We start from the raw sequence: 22,988 nt of genomic DNA on the forward strand, positions 1-22,988 counted from the left end.
ATAGAAATTGAGTTTAAATTCAGCACAATATTAAATTAATACAATGATCACCATTATTATGCCAGCTGAACTCAACAAAATAAAGTCTGCAACTTATATTTATATCATATAAAATTATAAAAATTACATATAACATTCTTTATGCAATGGAATGTTTAAAATATATATGTTTTTAAATCACTTAAAAAATTGAATATGCACATTGGAATGATTGCTTTATCCCATACATTATTTGTGCACATGAAATGCATCCCAACGTGTCTGAGAACAAGAATAGTGTCATGAAATACAGTGACATCAACCCTTACTTTGATGTAATTAAATGAACGCTCAGAGAAAACACCTCTGAATCTGAAACAGATTCACACATTCTGTTCACGTCAGTGCTAACTGGGTTTAATTGCAGTCATTTTTAATGAATATAGTAAAGACTTCACTGTGTGAAGTACTCAACCTTGTGGCAGTAGATACTGCTGGATTCACGCAGAGAGTGAGTGAGACTCAGAAAGACTTGAAAATACACCTCCACATCTCTCGCTTGTGACTCATTACTGATTTTATTCACATTACTTGATTGAGTTAACTCTGATTAGAATGTAATATGACTTTAAAGTACTACAGTTCACGTTTTAATTCATGTTAGTTATTCATTGGAATATTCACATCACATTTTAATAGGTCATCAAGAGAGTAATGACAAAAATCTAATTTTGCATACATTTTTAAATATATATATATATATAAATATATATATATATATATATATATATATATATATATATATATATATAAAAGTATGATAATCATAACACTTTGATTATCAGCATTGTTCAGAATAAATAGAAAAAAAAGAAAGAAAAAGAAAGTTCTGCAAAAGAAAGAAAGTCAGTCATGTTTGGAGCAACAGGCAATTGAGTAAATAATGACAAAATGATCATTTTTGGGGTGAACTATCTCTTTAAGAATCAGCCATTGCTGATATTTTAGGAGTGTAATTTGACCTCTTGAGAGGAAAGCACAAACCTTTTCAAATGAGACGAATGAACTCCAGACAATGCTTCAGTGTTCTTTCTAAAGCAAGCATTGTGCTCACAGTTGATTAATGGACAAACAGGAATATTTGAGGGAATCTTCCAAAACAGAACAGATTTGTACGTGATGCATGTCAGAATCGTTTCATATTTGATTATTAAATGATACATTTCAGGGCTTTTCTCAGAAACTATGTAAAACAGAATCCAGTTATTGTGATTAATTACTGACTCATGTAATTTTACTAAAGATTTACTTTTATGAATTTTTTGTTAAATAAATAAATATAAATTCACTTGAATACACTGATTAAAATATTGTCAATTATTAGCAGTTTTGCTTACATGGAGTTTCCAAGATTAATATTAAAATTCACATTATTAATAAACGATATTCATTATGAAAATGATTGGTTTAACAATGAAGTGAAATAACTCTACAGAGCTTTGGAGACTGTGGAGACTGACAGTCATATATTTATCCACCACAGGAGGGCAGAAAAAATCATCCAGATGTGTCTGAGGAGTTCAGTAGCAGCTTTTCAATTCTAATTAAACGCTGTGCCCTTTATTAAGGGCTCTGTGATTAATATTCCCTCTCTTGTCTAAACACTGTAACTGTTGTATTCCCAGAGAAAGACATGGATTTGCTGCAGCTTCATATCTTCCTTGTTTCTTTCGGGAAAACTATAACTGTATATTTTCAATTAAAGAAAAAAAGGGGGGAAATAAGCTGCTTATGAACTATAGTCAGAGCGTTTGGTTCTGTGACCATCTGAAGTCAGATAAATCTATTATGCCGTATGTGAGTGTTTCTTTTGGCTCTGTGGACTTTAACAAAATAAACTCTTAAAATATTCTTTCACCCTCTCACTAGTTGGCTTCATTTGTCTTTTAAAAACCTTCAGTAGCACATATGATCATTTTCCTTTTTTTTTTTTCTTAAAGGGTTAGTTCACCCAAATATTAAAATTATGTCATTAATAACTCACCCTCATGTCGTTCCAAACCCGTGAGACCGTTTATCTTTGGAACACAGTTTAAGATATTTTAGATTTAGTCTGAGAGCTTTCTGTCCCTCCATTGAAAATCTATGTACGGTATACTGTCCAGAAAGGTAATAAAAGGTAAGAAAAACATCATCAAAGTAGTCCATGTGACATCAGATGGTCAGTTAAAAAATTTTTAAATACATTTTGGTCCAAAAATAGCAAAAACTATGACTTTATTCAGCATTGTCTTCTCTTCCGTGTCTGTTGTGAGACAGTTCAAAACAAAGCAGGTTGTGATATCCGGTTCACGAACGAATCAGGGTCAATAAACAGGGCCTAGAGGAATGACCAGTGTGCTTTGAAACAATGGTGGAGCTCTGTAAATTTTTCATGTTCAAAAAAAAAAAAAAGTCAAGTTCAAAAATAACATTTTCTCTGAATGACTAATTTGCTGTTTAAAACTCATCATATGAGTATCTGCATGTATAATTCCGTTTAGACAGTTGACAAAAATCTTTATCATCTATATTAAGGAAATGAGAATTGCTGTGAGACACTGAGGGCGCCAGATTGCAATTATAGTTGACAGATCCAGCAATTATAAACATATTTGGACTTGTCTTTTCCACTTAATTTGACACTCACAAAGTTAAAAGGGTCATGTGACGTTGCTAAAAAAAAAAAATATTTTGTGTATTTGGTGCAATGAAATGTGTTTATGTTAGGTTAAAAAAAAACAACAACAAAAAAAAAAAAACTTTTTTTTCACATACTGTACATCAGGGTTCCTCAGATATTGTCCTGGAGGGCCAAGAGCTGCAGAGTTTAGCTCCAACCCTGATCAAACTCACCTACCTGTGATTTTCTAATGATCCTGAAGACACTGATTAGCATGCTCAGGTTTGTTTGATTATAGCTAGAGCTAAACTCTTTGTTTTGTTTTGTTTTTAATGGGTTATGAGATGACCCGACCCGTGCATCACTAATGCACACAGTGTTGCCTTGCGCTTGCTCGCTAGTGACAGAAACGAAGAGATATCTAGCTGCCCTGCTGGAGATACGTAGTTGAATGATGGTGGAGCTATGTGGCGACATATAAATGGTGTAACAAAACCCGGTGAGCAGACAACACACAAGAGAAAACCTAATGATGAAACCAAAAAGGAAGAAGAGACAAAGAAAAACAAAATACTTTTCAACAAAAAGTGGAAGTCAGGTCGAGAATGGCTGGTATGTGATATGAGAGTATATTCACAACAACAAAAATGTGGCTAGTAAAAATGCTGTGTGGTTAGTAACTTTGGAAAACCACTAGCCACATTGGCTAGTGAGCAAAAAAGTTAATGTCAAGCCCTGACCCCAACCTATAGTAAAGTATACTATTAACACATGTTGATGCAATGGTATAATCTAACAGTGTTCATCCCTCCAAAACATAGAAAACATCTTTCACAAACATCTACATGTCTGTCTTTTTTAAAGTGTTATTATATAGAGTTGTAGGGGTAACCTCACTAATTTTACTAATGTAACTTTTGCCACCATATATGCAAATATAAATTTGCATTACTTTGTATAACTCTATAACTCTATTTTATGTGCACGATTTATTAATTTGTTCCCTCAATGTACTAAAATGTGCACACGATTACTATTTTGTTCACTCGATTTATAAACCGGCGCACGATTTACTAATTCGTTCCCTTGATTTGCTAAATCGTGTGCACGATTTAGCAAATCAAGGGAACGCAATAGTAAATTTAGGGAATGCAATAGTAACTGTCTGCACATTTTAGTAAATTGAGGGAACGAATTAGTAAATCATGCGCACAATTTATTTTTTCTTGGATGTCATGTGCGGGGCTCCATACTATTAAACACTTAACCAATTGTGGTCAGAGGGTACCACAGAGCGAAGCTGGACAAAACTGCATTTGTGCAACTTCTGTTTCTACTTCTTAGGGCAGTTACGCAATTATCGGAATAGCACATTTCCAAAACATCACTAAATAAATGAAGACACAGTAAATAAACTGTAATGACATTAGGAGGCATTGACTTGATTTAATTTAATTTAAAGTATGTCCAACCGGATTAAAATGAACTTTCAGAACGGGGAGAACAGAAGAAATATGACTTCAGATAATGACCATATGGTAAGTGCTTTAGATGGAAACATTCCATAGAAAACAGAACATGCAATACAAATGTTGAATGTTAAATATATTGAATATACAAATGCAGTATAAAAATGTAACTTATAGACACAAAAATTATATGAACAAAGTAACACCACAGATATTGCACAAATCGCACATCCACCTGATGTTAAAGGAACAGTTCACAGCAGTACTCTTTATACAAACTCTAGTAATGTGCCTCAATTTAAGCCACCGCACACTGAAAATCCTCTCTGACTTAATAATGATTTCAATTTGTCTCCGTTTCTTACAAAAAAACTGTCACATGGCTTCAGAAGACTTGGAATTTGGTTATTATTAATACTTTTTTGTCCTCTTTGAAGCTTGCCAACTCCTGCTCACTATCTGCATATACTGCATGGAAAAGAGCAGCATTAACATTGTGCTAAACATCTCCTTTTATGATCCACAGATGAAAGAAAGCCATACAAGCTTGGGATGACAGAATGAGGGTTGATAACTGATGATACTCCTTACATTTTTGACCTACTTTATATCATCACTTGCTCTTTTGTCATATAAACAGACAACCCAGTGGACAATTGATGTTGAAAAGACATCTAAATGACATCAAAATTTATGTAAAAAAAAAAAAAAACTGTCAATTTTGCTAATCATACTGACATCAAAAACTTGACATGCCGTTGATTTGATGTAAATTGAACGTCACACATATTGGCCATCATTTACATAAAATCAATTTCAGTATGGGATTAACTTCATATTTTCACCCAATTACTTCTGGAAGAAACTGTCGTCCAAACTGAATTTAAAATGATGTTCCAGCATCTTGATCAAATCGACTAATATTTGACGTCAAATTGATATCAAGGTTCCCGCAAATGTAATCTACTATACAAATACATGAATAAATACACATAAAATGTGTAGTATACCATATACTGTTGTAAAATAAGCTACATCCAAAGATATGTTTACTTTTGTTTTGTTGGGCTCATTTTTACAGGACACATTTTCCAATATTCAAATTCTTATAACAACAACAACAAAAACAAAAATTAGATGAGCTCTCAATTTATGGAAACATCCGGCCAACTTTCAAAAATATGACTCTACTGAATTCACGGATTAAAGCATCTACATATTAAAGTCACGCACACAAAAAATATCTTTAAAGTTACGTAATTGCTAAAGTAATTAATCAAATATATTTTGTCACTCAATGAAGACAAAGTTACAAAATAAAATAAAAAATAAAAAAGCATCCATATGAATCTCATGAAAACATGATGGGTCATATTTCACTCTATAATCAAAACAAAAATGCATTTTAGATATAGAACATAGACATTAGGATTATTAAGGGCAGTGCAACAAATATTCAAAATACTATCATAATTATATATATATATATATATATATATATATATATATATATATATATATATATATATATATATATATAGACTGATGTCACATAAATAAATGTCTTACATAATTGCTTTTGTCTTTCTATTGATCTGGTGGTTAAATAAGACACGGTTTGACATACTGTATTTAATGAGATTCAGCCACTGTTTCTAGTTATGGTCAAACAAATATTAACAAATCAGAGACTCCGAGGTAGCCATTTTCAAATCTGGGACAGCCTTTTCAGTAAAAACTCTAAAAAAATAAAAATGTGTTTCCTTCTATGTTCATGTCCAATAGTTGATTTTTTGGAAGGTTTCATCTTGTCTGTCCACAGCTAAGTGTTTGGATTTGAGTCTGACATATGTTCACTCGTCTCTTTGAGCCATATTTAATCCCATCTGAAAGCGAACTGATATGTCAGACTGCTGTTTGTCTGTGAAATCTTATTTTGCCTCCATCAGAGAGGCACCGGCACAAGAATGCGACAAATTTCCTGTTAGTTCCTCGGGGTTATGCGTTGTTTTTCCTGTCTCTGGGAGCCAAGCTTTTTCTTTTTTTGTTCTTCGTCCCTACTGACTTCCCGTAGCCGGGGGAGCAAATGGAGTATTGTGAGGTACAGGGAATGTTTCAGGACTGCTACGCCTCTCTTTTTCTCTTGCTCGGGATGATGGGATGCGTGGAGCGAGATGGCTTCGAGAGTGAGCGAGCGTTAAGAGACGAGGGGACACATGGTGACGGCATTATGCCATGCTGCTGGTGGGTGTGCTCTGGGTGCTGCCAATGCTGGCATTGCCGCTGCTGTTCTCTGAGCGAGACTGGTGGGTGGGCACTGGCTGCCGTTTGGTCAGACCACACGGGCATCCGGTTATAGAGAGGACTGGACAAAAGACACAGGGAATACTGAGTGAAATAAACAAAAACAGATTTTTCATGGCAACAATCGAGTGAGACGATCATACCATGTAAAGGAAATGCGACAGGAAAAGAGTAGAGGAAGTGTGTTGAGGAAAATATTGACTTATTTAAAGTTTAGAGTTCAGTTTACCTGAGAGCTCGGCCGCTGTTGATCTCATTCCCAGAGCCACAGGATGCCCTGCAACACATGCACACATGAGATCTGGACATTACCATTGATTACAAAACTCATAAAAACATCACTTTTCAGGATTTCTCAAAAAAGTCCCTTCAAGGCAAGAACAGAACAACAGTCTGGAAGTACTATGGCATCTGCCTTACTTAGCTGCTTCATCTTATTTCTAGTGGGAAATCATCACAAGGCTTGTTAGAGCTGCTCTCTCCACCTCTTCCCTCATAAGCTAAAGAATCAGAGAAAACTCTACCAAATACATCTTCTCATGTTTGAGTAGTTAAATAAGTCATAAGCGCTGCTAAACATAACCTCAATCCAAATGCCTGCAACTTACCTGTGCGTATCTTAATGAACCATAAAGCGCCAGTGAGGAGAACTCCGATCAGAAATCCTCCGAACGCGATTCCCAGAACAGCTGAAAGCCCAAACTCAAAACACGGATCTGAAACAGAGCAAATATTCATTTCAGAAACCATTGCTTTCCGTAATTCAGTGATAAATAACTGTTACCATGCCTTTGTAAAGTGATTTCCCCCATGGTTCAGTTGAAAATGATAACTAGGTCAGACCATGGGCATGAGAAATTGGGGGCTCGTCCGGGATTTGAACCGAGGAATACTCGCAAACCAGAGCAAGAATTATATCCTCAGACCAAGCTCTACTTAATTGTCATGCCGGTGTTGTATGGTACAGTATGCCATGTAGGATTAGATGACATTAGTGTCAAGGAAGTTACTGTAAAACTGTAGTGGGACTACACTACATTGTAGTTTGCCAAGCTACAAGCCACTCTTAGTCAAAGAAGCTACCTTAAAAAAGTAGCTAGCTACACTAAAAGCTTATTGCTAACTACACTAAAGTTAATCGAGCTTATCAAATTAAGTTCATTGTATTAAACAGTGCTTTTCACATTACATACTGCATAAGCAGCTTTAAAAAAAGCATCCCCTAGAGCAGGGCTCTTTATTTCCAGTCTTGACTGGCCAGTGTTCTGCAGACTGTAGTTCCAATCCCAATTTAACCCACCTGTCCGTCATTTGCAAGCAATTGTGAACATCTTTCTCAGCCTTTAAAGGTGTGTTTGGTTAGGATTTCACTAACATGCAGTTAATTAAATGTGTTTAACATAATATATTTAAATAAACATTTGAATGCATTTATTTGACTTTTTTTATTATTGATCAGAACTTTTGTAGTGGATCAGAGCTACACACTGAATATTATAGTTGTCTATATGTTTCTCATCATAAGAAATTTGTTACATTAAAATATTAATGTATAAATCATTATAAATTATGTATAAATTGTTCTAAATAATTTATTTATAAATCAAATCCAGACAAGATGCTTAACAAAATTGAAGCTTTCTTAATTATTAAATTGAAATCTAAAGTACATTTTAATTTCATTTTAGTTCAACCAGTGAAATATCTTCTACAAGGGAGATGAGAGAGATCCCTGTGCTGATATTTTTACCATGAAACACTGCTCAACTAAAAAGTTACAACTATGTAATACATTATTTTGTAAAATAAATATTATATTAATTTGTGTTCCCACAAAAAGAAAAAAGGAAAAGAAAATGTCAGAGAGTCTGACAGAGTCTGCAAGACGAACCATTTTTTTTTCTTTGAGCCTTTGATTACTCACTTGTTTATTCAGCTGTGAAGCTAATGTAGTGTGTTGTCACTATGCATTGGGGGAAAAAAGTTCAATAAGCCTTTAGGGTTTCAACACCTTGTCACTGAGGCAATACTCGCTGTACTCTAACAAAAAAGTGCATGTTAATACCTTTGGATGTCTTTACACAGGCTGTATAGGCTACTCAGAGGTGGCATAAATGCATTTACACAGCAATTTGCACCTTTATACAGTACTTTGATACTAGGGGCTAAGGTGGGTCAGCGTGATCATATTAAAACCCCCAAAACCCCCTTAGACCTTAGAGGGTTAACACAAAGCTCAGGTTGCTCAGGGCAAAAATGGAGCAAACACAGACACAGAAGCAGTCCTCAAGTACATCGGAGGTCCAAGTGGGTTAAAGGCTCATAATTTGTTTCCTGGGTGGATTGTGGTGCCTGTGGCACCTACTCTCCATCCTCTGTTTACCTCCATTTACCACGTTTTCATCTTCCATCCCATGACAATGACGAAAAGCAGGAAGGTTAAAGGGGTCATATGATGTTGCTTAAAGAACATTATTTTGTGTATTTGGAGTAATGAAGTGGGTTTATGCGGTTTAAGTTTAAAAAAACACATTATTTTCCACATACTGTACATTATTGTTTCTCCTTTTTATGCCCCGCCTTTCTGAAACCCATGATGAAAACTCATCGTTCTGAAAAGCGAAGTGTGCTCTGATTGGCCAGCTATCCAGTTAGTTGTGATTGGCCGTATGCCTCAAGCGTGTGATGGAAACGTTACTCCCCTTATTATAATGTGATGCCGTGTGTACAGGAGCGCTGAGACAAAAACATTAAAACCCATTATAAACGTGGCATTTGTTGCATCCAGGGGGGATGTAATTACAGATTATAATGACAATACCAGCGGTTCTCAATTCCAGTCCTCGCACCCCCCAGCTCTACATATTTTGCATGTCTCTCTTTGTTAACACACCTCATTCAGATAATCAGCTCATTAGAAGTGAGCTCAGTGCATGAACTGTGCTCTGATTGACATTGTCCCTACACAGTGGTCTTTGCTCCCTACTCCCTGAGCAGGGGAAATCTGTTGAAGTTTACTTTACTTTGGAACATTCATTCATGGATTTGCACTACGCAACGTCTTCACACATGGACAAGTGTGACATCATATACCTCTGTAAATAAATACAATTTAAATTCACATCTTGCACACTTCTATTCACTTTGAATGGAACATATACATTCGCTTCGAACTGGAATCATGGGGGAATATCTTGTGATGTCCAGTTCGCAGGGCAGTGGGGTGTGAGGACTGGAATTGAGAGCCGCTGACTTATACTATTTTTAGGCGTTGCATCATGCTGCATAAACATAAAACCATGTCTGCATTTATGATCGGAGAAACGATAAACAACAAGCTCTACTCTGCTCCAAAATTGCGTTTGTTTCATCAGTGGCAAATCCTTTAAATATGTAAATGTACCTAAAGACTGTGAGTCAGAACAGACGGCATTGTAGTCTACTCTCCCAGGTTCAGGAAACAGTGCACCATAAAATGCACTACACACATCTGAATATTTGGGTTAAACTGATCTGGAACAGTGCTGTAAATACAACTTGACCACTGATTTCTAGTTGTGTCCTCTTTTGGAAGAACAAACAAAGTAGGTTCGCTTTCACAAGGAAACATGGCTGCGGCGCAACAGCGCCTTCTTTCTTTGAGTGAACATTTGGGTGGTGTAATGCAAATCTTCCTACATCATGACGTAGACATGTGGGGGCATTTTAGAATGAGCCGTTTTAAGAGGGGGTGGTTGACTCTTAACTTTTATAAAGAATATCTCTTTGGATTTGAGACTTTAGTCTTTGCAGCTTTACAGACCTTCTTCTTGCATTAAGAGCTTGTAACACTCCAAAAATAAAGGAAAATTTTAAATAGCATCATATGACCCTTTTATTGGCAGCTGCTTGTTTTTGCTTAAGTACATGTCTCTTTAATCTCGCACTTTGATGGCGAGGTGTTTGCTAAAGTTCAAGCACCTTTGTAAAGATGGCAAGAGTGCTTACCAAAAACAACTCAGCTGCTCAAATAAAGGTTTCCAAGGGGCTTCAAGAACTTTTGGTTTGGCGCTACAGTAAGGGTCTGCTTTATGTCCCTTTTTATTTGTTTTCTTCCCCAAGTCAGCAGCAGATTTTCCACCAAATATCAGCTTTATTAGTGTGTCTGGTCAGAAAGTCTGAGCTGAGCAAACAGAGGCAGGAAACGGCTGAGCAGGTGGTCTGGAGGGGATGAACAGGAAGGACAGCCCAAGGGCTCGCATCCTCCAAAACACAGGCGACTCCTAACAGATCCTACGACCTGTTTTCTTCTTAGAGATTTCAAACTGACTGAATCCCGATGCTGATCTCTGGAACTTTAGAGTTGCCCTGTGAGGGAAAATGCCTCCAACATCAAGAATCGCATCAAACTGTAGAAACCTTGTCTACTTTTCCAAATGGACAACAGTGGAGGAAAAAAATTATGTGGATGAAGACGGATCAGTGAACATAGTGTCCTGCAGAAACATGACCCCATGTCAGTGTTTGTGCAGAGTGCAGCAGTCTTTCACTGTGGCCGGCAGTGAGGAATGCAAGAGTTTGTTCTTGACCTATCTTCCTGGGGAATGTCTTCTCTTTTGAAGAACAACACCTTCCCTTCTTTGTGTTCGGCTGACAATAGAGACCCAGACCCCATGTTCGGAAAGGCCGAGCATACCAGACCTTGGACACAATAAAACCTCATTATTTCTGATTGCAGCTACAAGGTCAGCGAGCAGGCCTTCCTATAAACACCCCCTTCCCGTCGTCCCCATCCTCATATCCTGACCTCATCTACATGATGACTGATGACGTCAGCCAGAGGTTGGGGTCGGGGGGGGGCTTTAGCTTAGGCTAAATGGGAGTAGTTTGAATCTTGGACAAATTCCCTTCATAAATTAGGGAGTGGTTTAAAAAAGGCCTTGCCTACGACACCTATTAACCAAACAGAAAAATGTATCAGCCGATGCCAACAACTTAAAGGGACACAGGAGATGAATTATTGCATAAAGTTGTTATGTTTGTTTTCTTCGCTTACAAAAAGTATTCTCGTCGTTTCAGAAAATTCTGATTGATCCACTGATTGCAGATTATCTATTCTGATGATCTCTTTCATACTTTTCTTGACCTTGACAGTGCAATTTACTTGCCTGTCTATGGTACAGTCAAAAGCCTCTCGGTTTTCATCCAAAAAATCTTAAATTGTGTTCTGAAGGTGAACAAAGCTTTTACAGGTTTGGAACGACATGGGGGTAAGTGATTAATGACAAAATTTTATTTTTGGGGTGAAGTAACCCTTTAAAAAAATAATAAATATTAGCCAGCCGTTAGTATTACACTTACTATATCAGCATTGAATTGGCCATCAGCCACTCTGCTCTGTAATTGCTGCCATTGTCAACCCTATATCGATTGAATACAGTTGAGCAGTGCACTTTCAAATGGACTTATGGTTAGATTTTTCTTGCTGCACTGAGATGAAATTAGCTCGTACTCACTTTTGTTTGGGATATATGGCTTGACCTGGAAGTTTCTCTTGACTTGCGTTTCCTCTGTACAAATCTAAAATCAGAACAGAAAACAACAAGAGATGATTGTGTAATATGGGCATTGTTAAGAGTCTTGTTTTTACACTCTGGAAACAGAACCCCAAAAACATTTACACTTTCATGACAAAGTTGAACTGCACATTCGAGGTCCCACGAGCTGGACGGAAGGTTTCGAAGCATCTCGAAGGAGAAGCTGAGTCTCTTGGGACAGTCCTTAATGTAACACGCCTCCTCTTTGAATGGCATGTCCCTCACCTCTGGCATGGAGCTAACCTGACAGCTGCTGACCATGATGCTTAAAGGAAACTCTCCGGAGCTCTGACATGAGACCTGTTGAAGAGAAAGAGTAATTAATGTTATAAATGTTTTACCAGACTGAGGTGTTTTTATTTTGATTGCGGTTAATCAGAAGCTGAATAATTTATGGCATTTGCCATGAAACCTGGGCGTACAGAGCGCTTAAGCACAAAAAAAAAAACCTTTTAATACAGAAAGGGGATTTTTCACTGTTGCCATATTTTTGAAGTATCATCCACATGAATTGTGTATATCCAAGGAAAAAAAACTGTTGTGTTTTCACAGACTGAATAATTTGATTTCTCCATCTCTGCCAATGCTGTGTTTTTTGGGTTGCTTATAATGTGCATTTTAAAATGCAACACATGCAAACATTTTCTTAAATTTATAATGAGAACCTTTTATAAATCTCTTGTTAACAAATGAAAGGCGCAAGGTCTCCCAGCTGTTTTCCACCAAAAAAAAGCTCTATAGTTTAGAGTTTAAAAGCAATGAAATTAAGGCAACCATAAACATTAGTATTGTAATTTAATTGTTGTTCTGTAAATTCTATTTTTATTAAATTATTAAATTAAACTAATAAATAAGCAAACTATATACATATATTAATATTGTACTGTCAAAAAAAAAAGGATTTTATAATAACAATTCAATTTCCACAATATAAGACTGTAGAGTATGAGCCCTTTCAAAACTGAGTATCATCTACCTCTGCATAGATCCTCTTGTCACTCTGAACTTTTCTGCTGGGATCTAGAGGTAACGTGTAGTCTGGAGACGAGAACAGCTGCATCTGAAGAGGAACCTTTGCTGATGTCGTGGGCTTCACTTCTTCAGGTACTAAACGTGAAGAAAGAGGACAGCAGACAAACAGTCTCAGTAATATCTTTAACAAAGGTTTACAACTCTCATAACGGATTTGGAACAACAAAACAAAGTTTCTGCAGCTTGAGGCTTCTACATGTAGAGCAGTAGAATCAGCCTAGAACTGCACAATGAGGCTGAATTCCTGAACAAACCTGATGCCCATGCTAATGAGAGAGAAAGAAGATCCATAGCAGATTACCTGAAAAGTTATTGTTGTCCCTGATCCACAGCTGGATGTGTGACACGTTCAGACGGATCTCAGAGTAGCTGGTGATGGAGGTGCTCTTGTAGTAAGAAAACACCTTCTGTCTGATTTCTTTAGGGTCATCCGAGATCGTCTGGTTCAGAAGCGAATTCATCCCATTTGAGTTTACAAGATTGTTAGACTAAGAGAGAAAGACACATAACTGCTCATACAGAATGACTGTCATTTTATTTGTTAGACATTAGTAAAAGTGCTTATAGTTGATTAAGTCATGGAAATATGGAAGCTGATTTACACCACATAATAATTTTATCTCGCAATTCTAACTTGTTTTCTAAAAAAAATTGCATACACAACTTTTATGATAAAAAAGTCAGAACTGTGAGATTTAAACTCATAATTGTGAGCTATAAACTCACAATTTAGACATTTTCTTATAGTTGGGGATTTATTTTAACTGCAAGTTAGTCATTGTGAGATACAAATTCTAAATTCTGAGAAATTTCCCTCAAATTATTTAAATAAAAGTTAATAATTGCAAGATGTAAAAGTCAGAATTTCAAGATGTAAGCTCATAACTGTGGGTAATAAATTCAGACCGTGGATCTTTTTTTTTTCTCAGAATGTCTCATGAGTTCTAAACTTACAATTTGGATCTCTTTTTTTATTCACAATTTAGTTTTTATCTCACAATTGCAGGTTATTATTTTCAAAGTGAAAAAAGTCAGGATTTTGAGATGTAAATTGATAATTTGTAAACTCTTTCTTCTAATTTCAAGTGTGTGTGCCACAACTGCAAGTTAGCAACTGCAAAACAATAATGTTTTTTCTCAGAGTTTATAAATTAAAGCTAATTGCAAGATAAATAGGGGGTAATCAGATTACAGTTGCATCTGAAAAGTATTTTAAATTTCCAGTGATTACTTTTATTTTGATGCCATTTATTAATTTGATATTTAAGTAAACAGTTAAGTAAACAGTTTGGGGATTTCAACCAATACCATGACTGATTTTTACAAGTATTCTTGTAAACACAGTCGGTTATGTCTTAAGTGAACGTATACAGTGGATAACGAAATATCCTTTGCATTATTATATTGGATCCGTGCATTCGGACTTAAAGGGGCAGCAGCCTTTAAACACCAGGTGTTCCATTAGTGCCACCTGCTGTCAGAGAGTGACATTTGCGTCTCATTCACAAAGGTAAAATCGGACCATTCTGTTTTTACTTAATTAATTTTTTTATTATTATTTAGCATCTTTTTTTTTTTTTTTTTGGATAGTAATTCAAATGGTTTCCTCTGATTTAAAATAGAGCACAGACAAATTATTTTGTTTAAATTTAGATATTTCTTTAAGTTGTATGATTTTTTTATTTGATTTAGAATTTATTTTAAATTTTCAAGTTAGTTTTGTTATTTAACATTTCAATTTCACAAAGAAATATGCAGCATTTTGTCTTTTGTCTAATAATAAAATGACACATTTTTATTTATAATTTGTCTTAAATCTCATTTTGTAAAAAATAAATAAATATATAAATAAATTGTAAGAAAATTGTATGGTGTAATCCCACCATAGTTTACATATAATGTCTGTAAAACAATCGCTTTATTTATACTTTCGAATCTTTTTGAAAAGATTCAGCTGGGAGAACATCTAGTGATTAATTAAGTTAATTGATATCAGGTCTGTAACATGATTAGCTATAAAAGCTTTGTCTTAGAGAAGCAGAGTCTCTCAGAAGTAAAGATGGGCAGAGGCTCTCCAATCTGTGAAAGACTGCGTAAAAAAATTGTGGAAAACTTTAAAAACAATGTTCCTCAGCGTCAAATTGCAAAGGCTTTGCAAATCTCATCATCTACAGTGCATAACATCATCAAAAGATTCAGCGAAACTGGAGAAATCTCTGTGCGTAAGGGACAAGGCCGGAGACCTTTATTGGATGCCCGTGGTCTTCGTGCTCTCAGACGACACTGCATCACTCATCGGCACGATTATGTCAATGACATTACTAAATGGGCCCAGGAATACTTTCAGAAACCACTGTCGGTAAACACAATCCGCCGTGCCATCAGCAGATGCCAACTAAAGCTCTATCATGCAAAAAGGAAGCCATATGTGAACATGGTCCAGAAGCGCCGTCGTGTCCTGTGGGCCAAGGCTCATTTAAAATGGACTATTTCAAAGTGGAATAGTGTTTTATGGTCAGACGAGTCCAAATTTGACATTCTTGTTGGAAATCACGGACGCCGTGTCCTCCGGGCTAAAGAGGAGGGAGACCTTCCAGCATGTTATCAGCGTTCAGTTCAAAAGCCAGCATCTCTGATGGTATGGGGGGTGCATAAGTGCATACGGTATGGGCAGCTTGCATGTTTTGGAAGGCTCTGTGAATGCTGAAAGGTATATAAAGGTTTTAGAGCAACATATGCTTCCCTCCAAACAACGTCTATTTCAGGGAAGGCATTGTTTATTTCAGCAGGACAATGCAAAACCACATACTGCAGCTATAACAACAGCATGGCTTCGTCGTAGAAGAGTCCGGGTGCTAACCTGGCCTGCCTGCAGTCCAGATCTTTCACCTATAGAGAACATTTGGCACATCATTAAACGAAAAATACGTCAAAGACGACCACGAACTCTTCAGCAGCTGGAAATCTATATAAGGCAAGAATGGGACCAAATTCCAACAGCAAAACTCCAGCAACTCATAGCCTCAATGCCCAGACGTCTTCAAACTGTTTTGAAAAGAAAAGGAGATGCTACACCATGGTAAACATGCCCCGTCCCAACTATTTTGAGACCTGTAGCAGAAATCAAAATTGAAATGAGCTCATTTTGTGCATAAAATTGTAAACTTTCTCAGTTTAAACATTTGCTATGTTATCTATGTTCTATTGTGAATAAAATATTGGCTCATGTGATTTGAAAGTCTTTTAGTTTTCATTTTATTAAAATTTAAAAAACGTCCCAACTTTTCCGGAATTCGGGTTGTATGTTTCAAAAGGGAAAATGAAACAGTACATTATTGGCTTAGGCCTGTAATTGACTAATTATTGTGTTTATATATGAGTAATAAGCCTGTGGAAATACTTAATGTTATATTACTGTTGTAAATGTTGAATTATAGTTGACAGATTACATTGTGGCCTTGTTTTTCATAATTTTTTGCAAGTGGTAGATATACATTTGGACTTTGGATGTGATCTTAGGCTTGAAAAGGTTGGTGACCACTGAAATCTGTATTGTGAATTTTATCGCATCAGAGGTTTATTGAATTGTTACATCCCGATATGCTACTAGTTTTTGCTGATCATGCTGATTTATCGTAAATAAGGTTCAGCCAATGTCTTTATTTTTATTCCAGGTTAGATAAATTAATTTTTGGCTTCCAAAACCTGAAGAATGCCTGGCTATCAGGGATTTTTAAAATTTGCGAGCCCTGAGGTGTGTTTCCCAAAAGCATTGTTAATAACGACATTGCTTGTGGCCGTGGGAAACGAGCCCTGTCAATTTTGACTCAGGGATTCTTTTGCGACTCTTTTTCACTTAAAGTTTGTTCCATTCATCTGTGCCAGTTGTTTTGGTTACTTTTTTTTATGTGTTTGGTGTTTCTGGATTCGTTTTGAAGCTTGGAATGCAGCATGAAACAGGACGGAATCCCATTCATTGTATTCAAATTTAATTTATATTGATTGGAATTTTTAAATGACATAACATTGGTGTTGTTGTTCATAGAAATTCTGTGGAAAAATTATGTTCTTAAAAATAAAAGGCAAAGTTAACAAAAACCTTATGGCTGGTAGGTGTCATAAATCATAAAAACAAGACATCAAGTTAATATGTTCCTTTGTGTTACAAAGCTTAAGTATTTCAAACTATTCTAAAGAGTATTTAGATTAAGTTACTAAACCCGAGTAATCTAACGAAATACATTACTGATTACTTTTTAAAGCTTGTATTTTGTAATCTGTAGTGAAATGCATTTTAAAAGTAACCTTCCCAGCACTGTGTATATATATATATATATATATATATATATATATATATATATATATATATATATATATATATATATATATATATATATATATATATGTATATATAGTGGCTGAAATAATCTTCCAGAGCCATTCTCACCAGTAATTTGACGTCGGTACTGTTGTGGATTGTCCACTCAGTGTTTGCTGGACCTCTCAGGATCACTTTGGACTTGGATGGCAAATGCACATTAACATGCCTGAAAGAAAATGCCACATTAATCCACTGTTATCACATGACCAGAGGGGTGATCACATTTCATTCTTAAACTTCTGATAGTAGATTTTTAGAAGATGTGAGCTGCCGTGAGGAACAATGACAGCGGACTAGGTCAGACGAAACTAAACTGTCTTTAAAAACAATTAATTGAAACCTCAACTTCAATTCTGTACTGTACATTTAACGAGTAAAGAGACCATCTATCGTAGGCGATACAAAAATGAATGAATCAGATTTTGGAATTTGGGCATCCTTCAGCAACCTCCCATTTCCACTGTGATGCTACAAGTTGGTATTTACCTTATTTTGACATCATCAGGAATATTGATGACGTGAATCGGTTCTCCAGAATGCTTTGTGTAACATGATTTGAGGTCATTAGTTGGAGATTTCAGCACCATCTCAATTAACTGTTTATCCGCTGCTATTTCTGGCTGTAGGTCACATGTTGAGGATTGCTGTGTTCCTGGAAGAGTTCAGTGTTCAACATTGACTGGATCACTGATAATGCACGCATCTTAAGAGCCGAATACATCGATGCAGAGCGTGATCTTACCCTTCATCCCAGTGAAAGTGATGGTCATGGGATCTCGTGCTGTGGTGAAGGATGTGACTCCACCAAATGTCTCTGTTGCCCATTTCAGAAGCTCAGAATCGCTGTTTGCGAACGGGGCAACGTGAGTTTGTGGACTTTTTCTATTTGACAGGATAAAACGTATTGAGGTCCCATGCGTTACCTGTAAAGTGGATGGAAATAAGTTTGCTTTCAGGATAAGATACAATATAAAATCACATCAGGAGAATCAGCTTCAGTCTCCACATGCAGCACTAGAGTTCTGTTTGCAGACAACACAGAAAACAACAAAATGCAAATACGAATAATAAAATGATTCTTTCATGTTAAATCTTTCTTAACAGTAGTCACACTGCTGTTATTTACATTCAGAGATCCTAGATGGCAGTGTTTGACTTTTGACAACTCTTTGTGTACTGAAAAATGACACAATCCCATGCTACTTCTCAAAAGTCTCTTCTCTTCTGCTCTTTTGATGAAAAATACAGAAAAAGCAGTAATATTATCACCATTTAAAATAACGGTAAAATGCTGATTTGCTGCTCACAAAGCTTTTCAGATGATTAATCATGTGGAAAATAGTTGTGCTGCTTCATATTTTTGTGGAAACCTTGATACACTATCATTCAAAAGTTTTAAAGAAGTAAAAAAAAAAAGAATACTTGAATTCAGCAAGGATGCATTAAATTGACCAAATGTGACAGTAAAGAGGTTTAAAATGTAACAAAAATGTTCATTTCATCATAGAATACTGAATAAAATATCAGTTTTCACAAATATATGAAACAGCACAACTGTTTTCAACATTGATAATAATATTTATATTTATTATAATAATAATTATTTTTAATTACGCAGCAAATCAGCATATTAATATGATTTCTGAAGGATCATGTGAAAATCTAAAAATGTAGAAAGTTTTCTGTGAGGGATAGGTTTAGGTGTAGGGCGTTTGTACAGTATAAAAACCATCACGCCTATGGAGAGTCCCCGTAACCACACATACCAGTGTGTGTGTGTGTGTGTGTGTGTCTGTGTGTGTGTGTGTGTGTGTGTGTGTGTGTGTGTGTGTGTGTGTGTGTGTGTGTGTGGCATAAGTACAGTATAATAAATGCACAGTACAGCAATACAATGGAATAATATTTGCTGATATGGAAAACAGAATAGAAACAAACACACACACACACACACACACATATATATATATATATATATATATATATATGATGCCAAGGCAACAACCTTGCTATATTTATGAAGCATGATTTATAGTCAGAGCTCTATATACTGCAGACACAAAATCTACGACAGTAATATCTTTAACATTGCTCGCAAGTTTTCAATTGTCACATAATTATGATGACTTTGGTAAAAAAAAGTCATCTTCAAAGTTTGCAGACAAGGGTGAGCGCTGATCAAAATATTATATCAGGCTAATTTCATCTGTTATTTTACTTAAGTTCCATGCTTTATATAGAAACATTTACACTGAATTACATGTTTCATCTTATTTGATTACCGTATGTTCTCTTTTTATTTGGAACTTGATATACACATATTTTACGCTCAGATTATTCATAGAAAATGAATGACAAGTCTGGCATAAGTGCAAAAACAGTTTCAGTAAAACCTCCAGTTCTTCTGCCCTCTTTTGGACCTGTTATTATGAGTCAGTGGACTTTACTGGAGCGAGACCTCTGGCTGATTGAACTTTTTTATGTGTATTGGATGGAAATACAGAGAAAGGAAGGCACATAGACAAGAGTTCATCTGAAGCACAATGGGGCGTCTGTAGATTGATGGGCATTTGTCTTGGATGAGTGACGTGACGCATCAAAACCTCAGGAAGCAAAATCAAGTCACTATTCCAATAACGCAAACCATAACGTCTGATGTGCTGGATGAAGCTCAAGAACAGACCATCAGGTCACACTTCACCCACAAATCAACAGAAAAAAAGAAAAAGTAACAATGTTCTGCACAAAGAAAATGAAGACGATTAAGTTTTTTTGCATTGGTATCAGTCACATGACAATTACGGCTTTAAAAAAAAATGATGATATACAGTATGGCATAATAGAGCATCATAACTGCGTTTAAATTCACTGAAGCTCTATGGTTAGATGACCGGAGGAAACATAATCCTCACTGCACACAGAAAAAGATGTTTCATCAACAAAGCAGACACGTTTTTTCCAACATATTTTCTCAGTCTGTTCTTGTCATCAGGTTAGTAGCTTCAGAATGGAAGAGAGAATGGAGAGCAATAACATGAAATGACTGTCTCCATCAAAAGAGTTTCTCTCTGCTGCAGATGTGTACAGTATGACACGCAGTGAACGGACGGCAGAATACGGCCTGGAATGATTATTACACAACATATGCTGAGAGAAGAGGGAAAAATATTTCATTCTGCACTGCTTTGCAGTCAAATATTGAAAATTGATGGCAAGGTCCAAAATTTGCATTCACTAAGTGAGCAAATGCAAGTAAATAGTCAAATTTCTCTCACTGCAGCATAATATATTGAATAAATAGCAAGAACTACAGTTTGACCCTTTCATTTTTATGAGCAAAATAAAAGGTCAGTAAGATTTGATTTGACTTAATTTATGTTTTCATTTATTTAAAAAGTAGTACTTTTATACAGCAAGGAGGCATTCGATTGATTGAAATCGGTTTTCAACATGGATATTAATCAGAAATCTTTCCTGAGCAGCAAATCAGAGATGGATTTAGAATGATTTCTGAAGGATCATGTGACACTGAAGACTGGAGTAATGATGCTGAAAATTCAGCTTTGAGCACATAAATAAATGTTATTTTAATATATATTAATGTAGAAAACAGTTAAGTAATAATATTTCACAATTTTGTACTGTATTTTTTTTATCAAATAAGTGCAGCCTTGGTGAGCAGAAGAGAAAAAAAAAAAACAATGGTGTATTAGAAAATGCAAAAACAGCTCAAAAATTGCAATATCATAAGCAATATTCATATTTTCAAGTAATTTCATTTTTGGGCACAATATGTCAGAATTATTTGCTTTGGTTGTCAACTGTTACATAAAAATACAGTAGTATATTTTTTTCATACTGTAAGTGATAAATAATAACAGTATTCAGTATGCCATGAATGCAATACTGATCCTACGAGAAAGAGATTTGTGCTTAATTAAATATTTAAAAACAGTGTTAGAGAGAGAGAGAGAGAGAGAGGCTGATGTTGCAAATGATTAGGAGTGATTCTCTGACTGGCCTGACCGAGTCTCATTGATAAGAACAACAGATACTGGTTTCAGACTCAAGACATTGTCTGTCTCCCCCAGGCCATCAGATTATCCCATCATAACAAACTGCATTTTTAATATCTTGCAAGGAAATTTAGCATTTGCTCCCTTTCGGTTTGCACTGTAAATCCAATGCGCTTTGTTCCATAGCAATCTAATTAAGGTTAACAAGGTTCAGTGGTGGAAATAACAAATGAAAGAAAACAAACTGGGCTGTTTTGTTTCGAGAGCTTTGGCACATCCATATTTGACACTCGTTAAGTCTGTTTGCAAATTCTCATGGGGTCACGGGCTAAACAAACAAGGTTAATTGCCTCTCAAAACAGAGCTGAAAGTGAGCAGCGATAGCTGGCTTTATTGTCAGATACCTGCCAACAGCTCCCATGCGATAGTGGATGCAAGTGTCTTTGTGCTGGCAAATGTAGATTTGGATGTATCCTTTGCATGCACAACATGTATTATTTTAAGTGAACTTCGGGGGGGATTTACGAATTAAAAACCTGAATGCAATGGTACTTACATAGATGTCCACTGTGGGATTGTCTTGAAGCAGGATGGTGTAATCGCTGTTGGAGGTGATGATCACCACTGATGGGTTTGCCATAGTTACGTTTAGTTCGAACATTGAGTTTTCCTGTGAAAATACAAAGACTGAAGTTTTAGAATTTTATGTTTGAGCACATTTGGTACAAAAAAAAATCTTTCTGTCAAATAGTTTTTAAGCCAATTGCAAATAGGCTTTATGTTGTAAATGGCATGGTATATCTTCCAAATTAAAAATATTATTTGTTTATAGCTTTTAACCCTTGTGGATTGTTCAAATTCACTACCCTTTCGAGTTGTTCGTGGATGAAAACATCCACTCAATTAAACTGCTGTAAAAATGTATCAGATTCATTTTTTTTTCAATTTCTTTTGCATAAATCTGTTAATCAACCTCAGTCCTGATCAAAACTACCAAATGTTTTTAAAAAAATCCACGATTTTAACTCTTTAATTGCCAAGTTCATAAATGATGTCACTGATTTGGGGGGAAAAAAACACACAAAATTACTTATTTTCAATATAAAAGTAATTGTGGCTGGAATTTCAAAGTTTAGTAGCAACATTGGCTTTGATGCATTTTTAGTTTTTGTGCAACATTTTTTTTTACATTTTTGCACAGGCCTATCTAAAGGGTTAATGGTCCCACCCAGTGATCAACTGTAAAAAATAACAAATGTTACCTCTTCCCAACAGGAAAAACCACCAACAATCAAGAATCTCACACACACAAACACTATAATTTGCTGTTATACTCCATATAACGCCATATACAAGCCAGAAACCAAGCCTTTTTTTGCACAGGCCTATTTAAAGGGTTAATGGTCCCACCTAGTGATCAACTACAAAAATATTTTTTTTTACCTCTTCCCAAAAGTGAAAACCACAAACAATCAAGAATGCATGATTATATGGTGTCATGGCTTTGCAATCAAAAAATGTCGTTATAATGGAAGTCAAAGGGGCAGAAACAGCCACCAACAGCAAATTAGG

General features: G+C 35.8%; 1 protein-coding gene across 1 annotated transcript; it reads right to left on the bottom strand.

The window, feature by feature from the left end:
* Nucleotides 1-5,661: 5,661 nt before the first annotated feature.
* Nucleotides 5,662-22,103, bottom strand: LOC132132858 (endoglin-like). Its single transcript, XM_059545387.1, has 11 exons — nucleotides 21,973-22,103; nucleotides 18,146-18,326; nucleotides 17,890-18,055; nucleotides 17,470-17,569; nucleotides 13,324-13,510; nucleotides 12,967-13,097; nucleotides 12,069-12,290; nucleotides 11,910-11,973; nucleotides 7,023-7,130; nucleotides 6,644-6,691; nucleotides 5,662-6,475 (listed from the first exon to the last, which is right to left on the bottom strand). The coding sequence occupies exons 1-11, from the start codon at nucleotides 22,075-22,077 to the stop codon at nucleotides 6,339-6,341; spliced, it is 1,449 nt and encodes a 482-aa protein (XP_059401370.1). The 5' UTR covers nucleotides 22,078-22,103; the 3' UTR covers nucleotides 5,662-6,338.
* Between the last annotated feature and the right edge of the window lie 885 nt (nucleotides 22,104-22,988).

This window comes from Carassius carassius, chromosome 4 (genome assembly GCF_963082965.1).
Source record: "Carassius carassius chromosome 4, fCarCar2.1, whole genome shotgun sequence".
In the NCBI taxonomy this organism is placed as follows: Eukaryota; Metazoa; Chordata; class Actinopteri; order Cypriniformes; family Cyprinidae; genus Carassius; species Carassius carassius.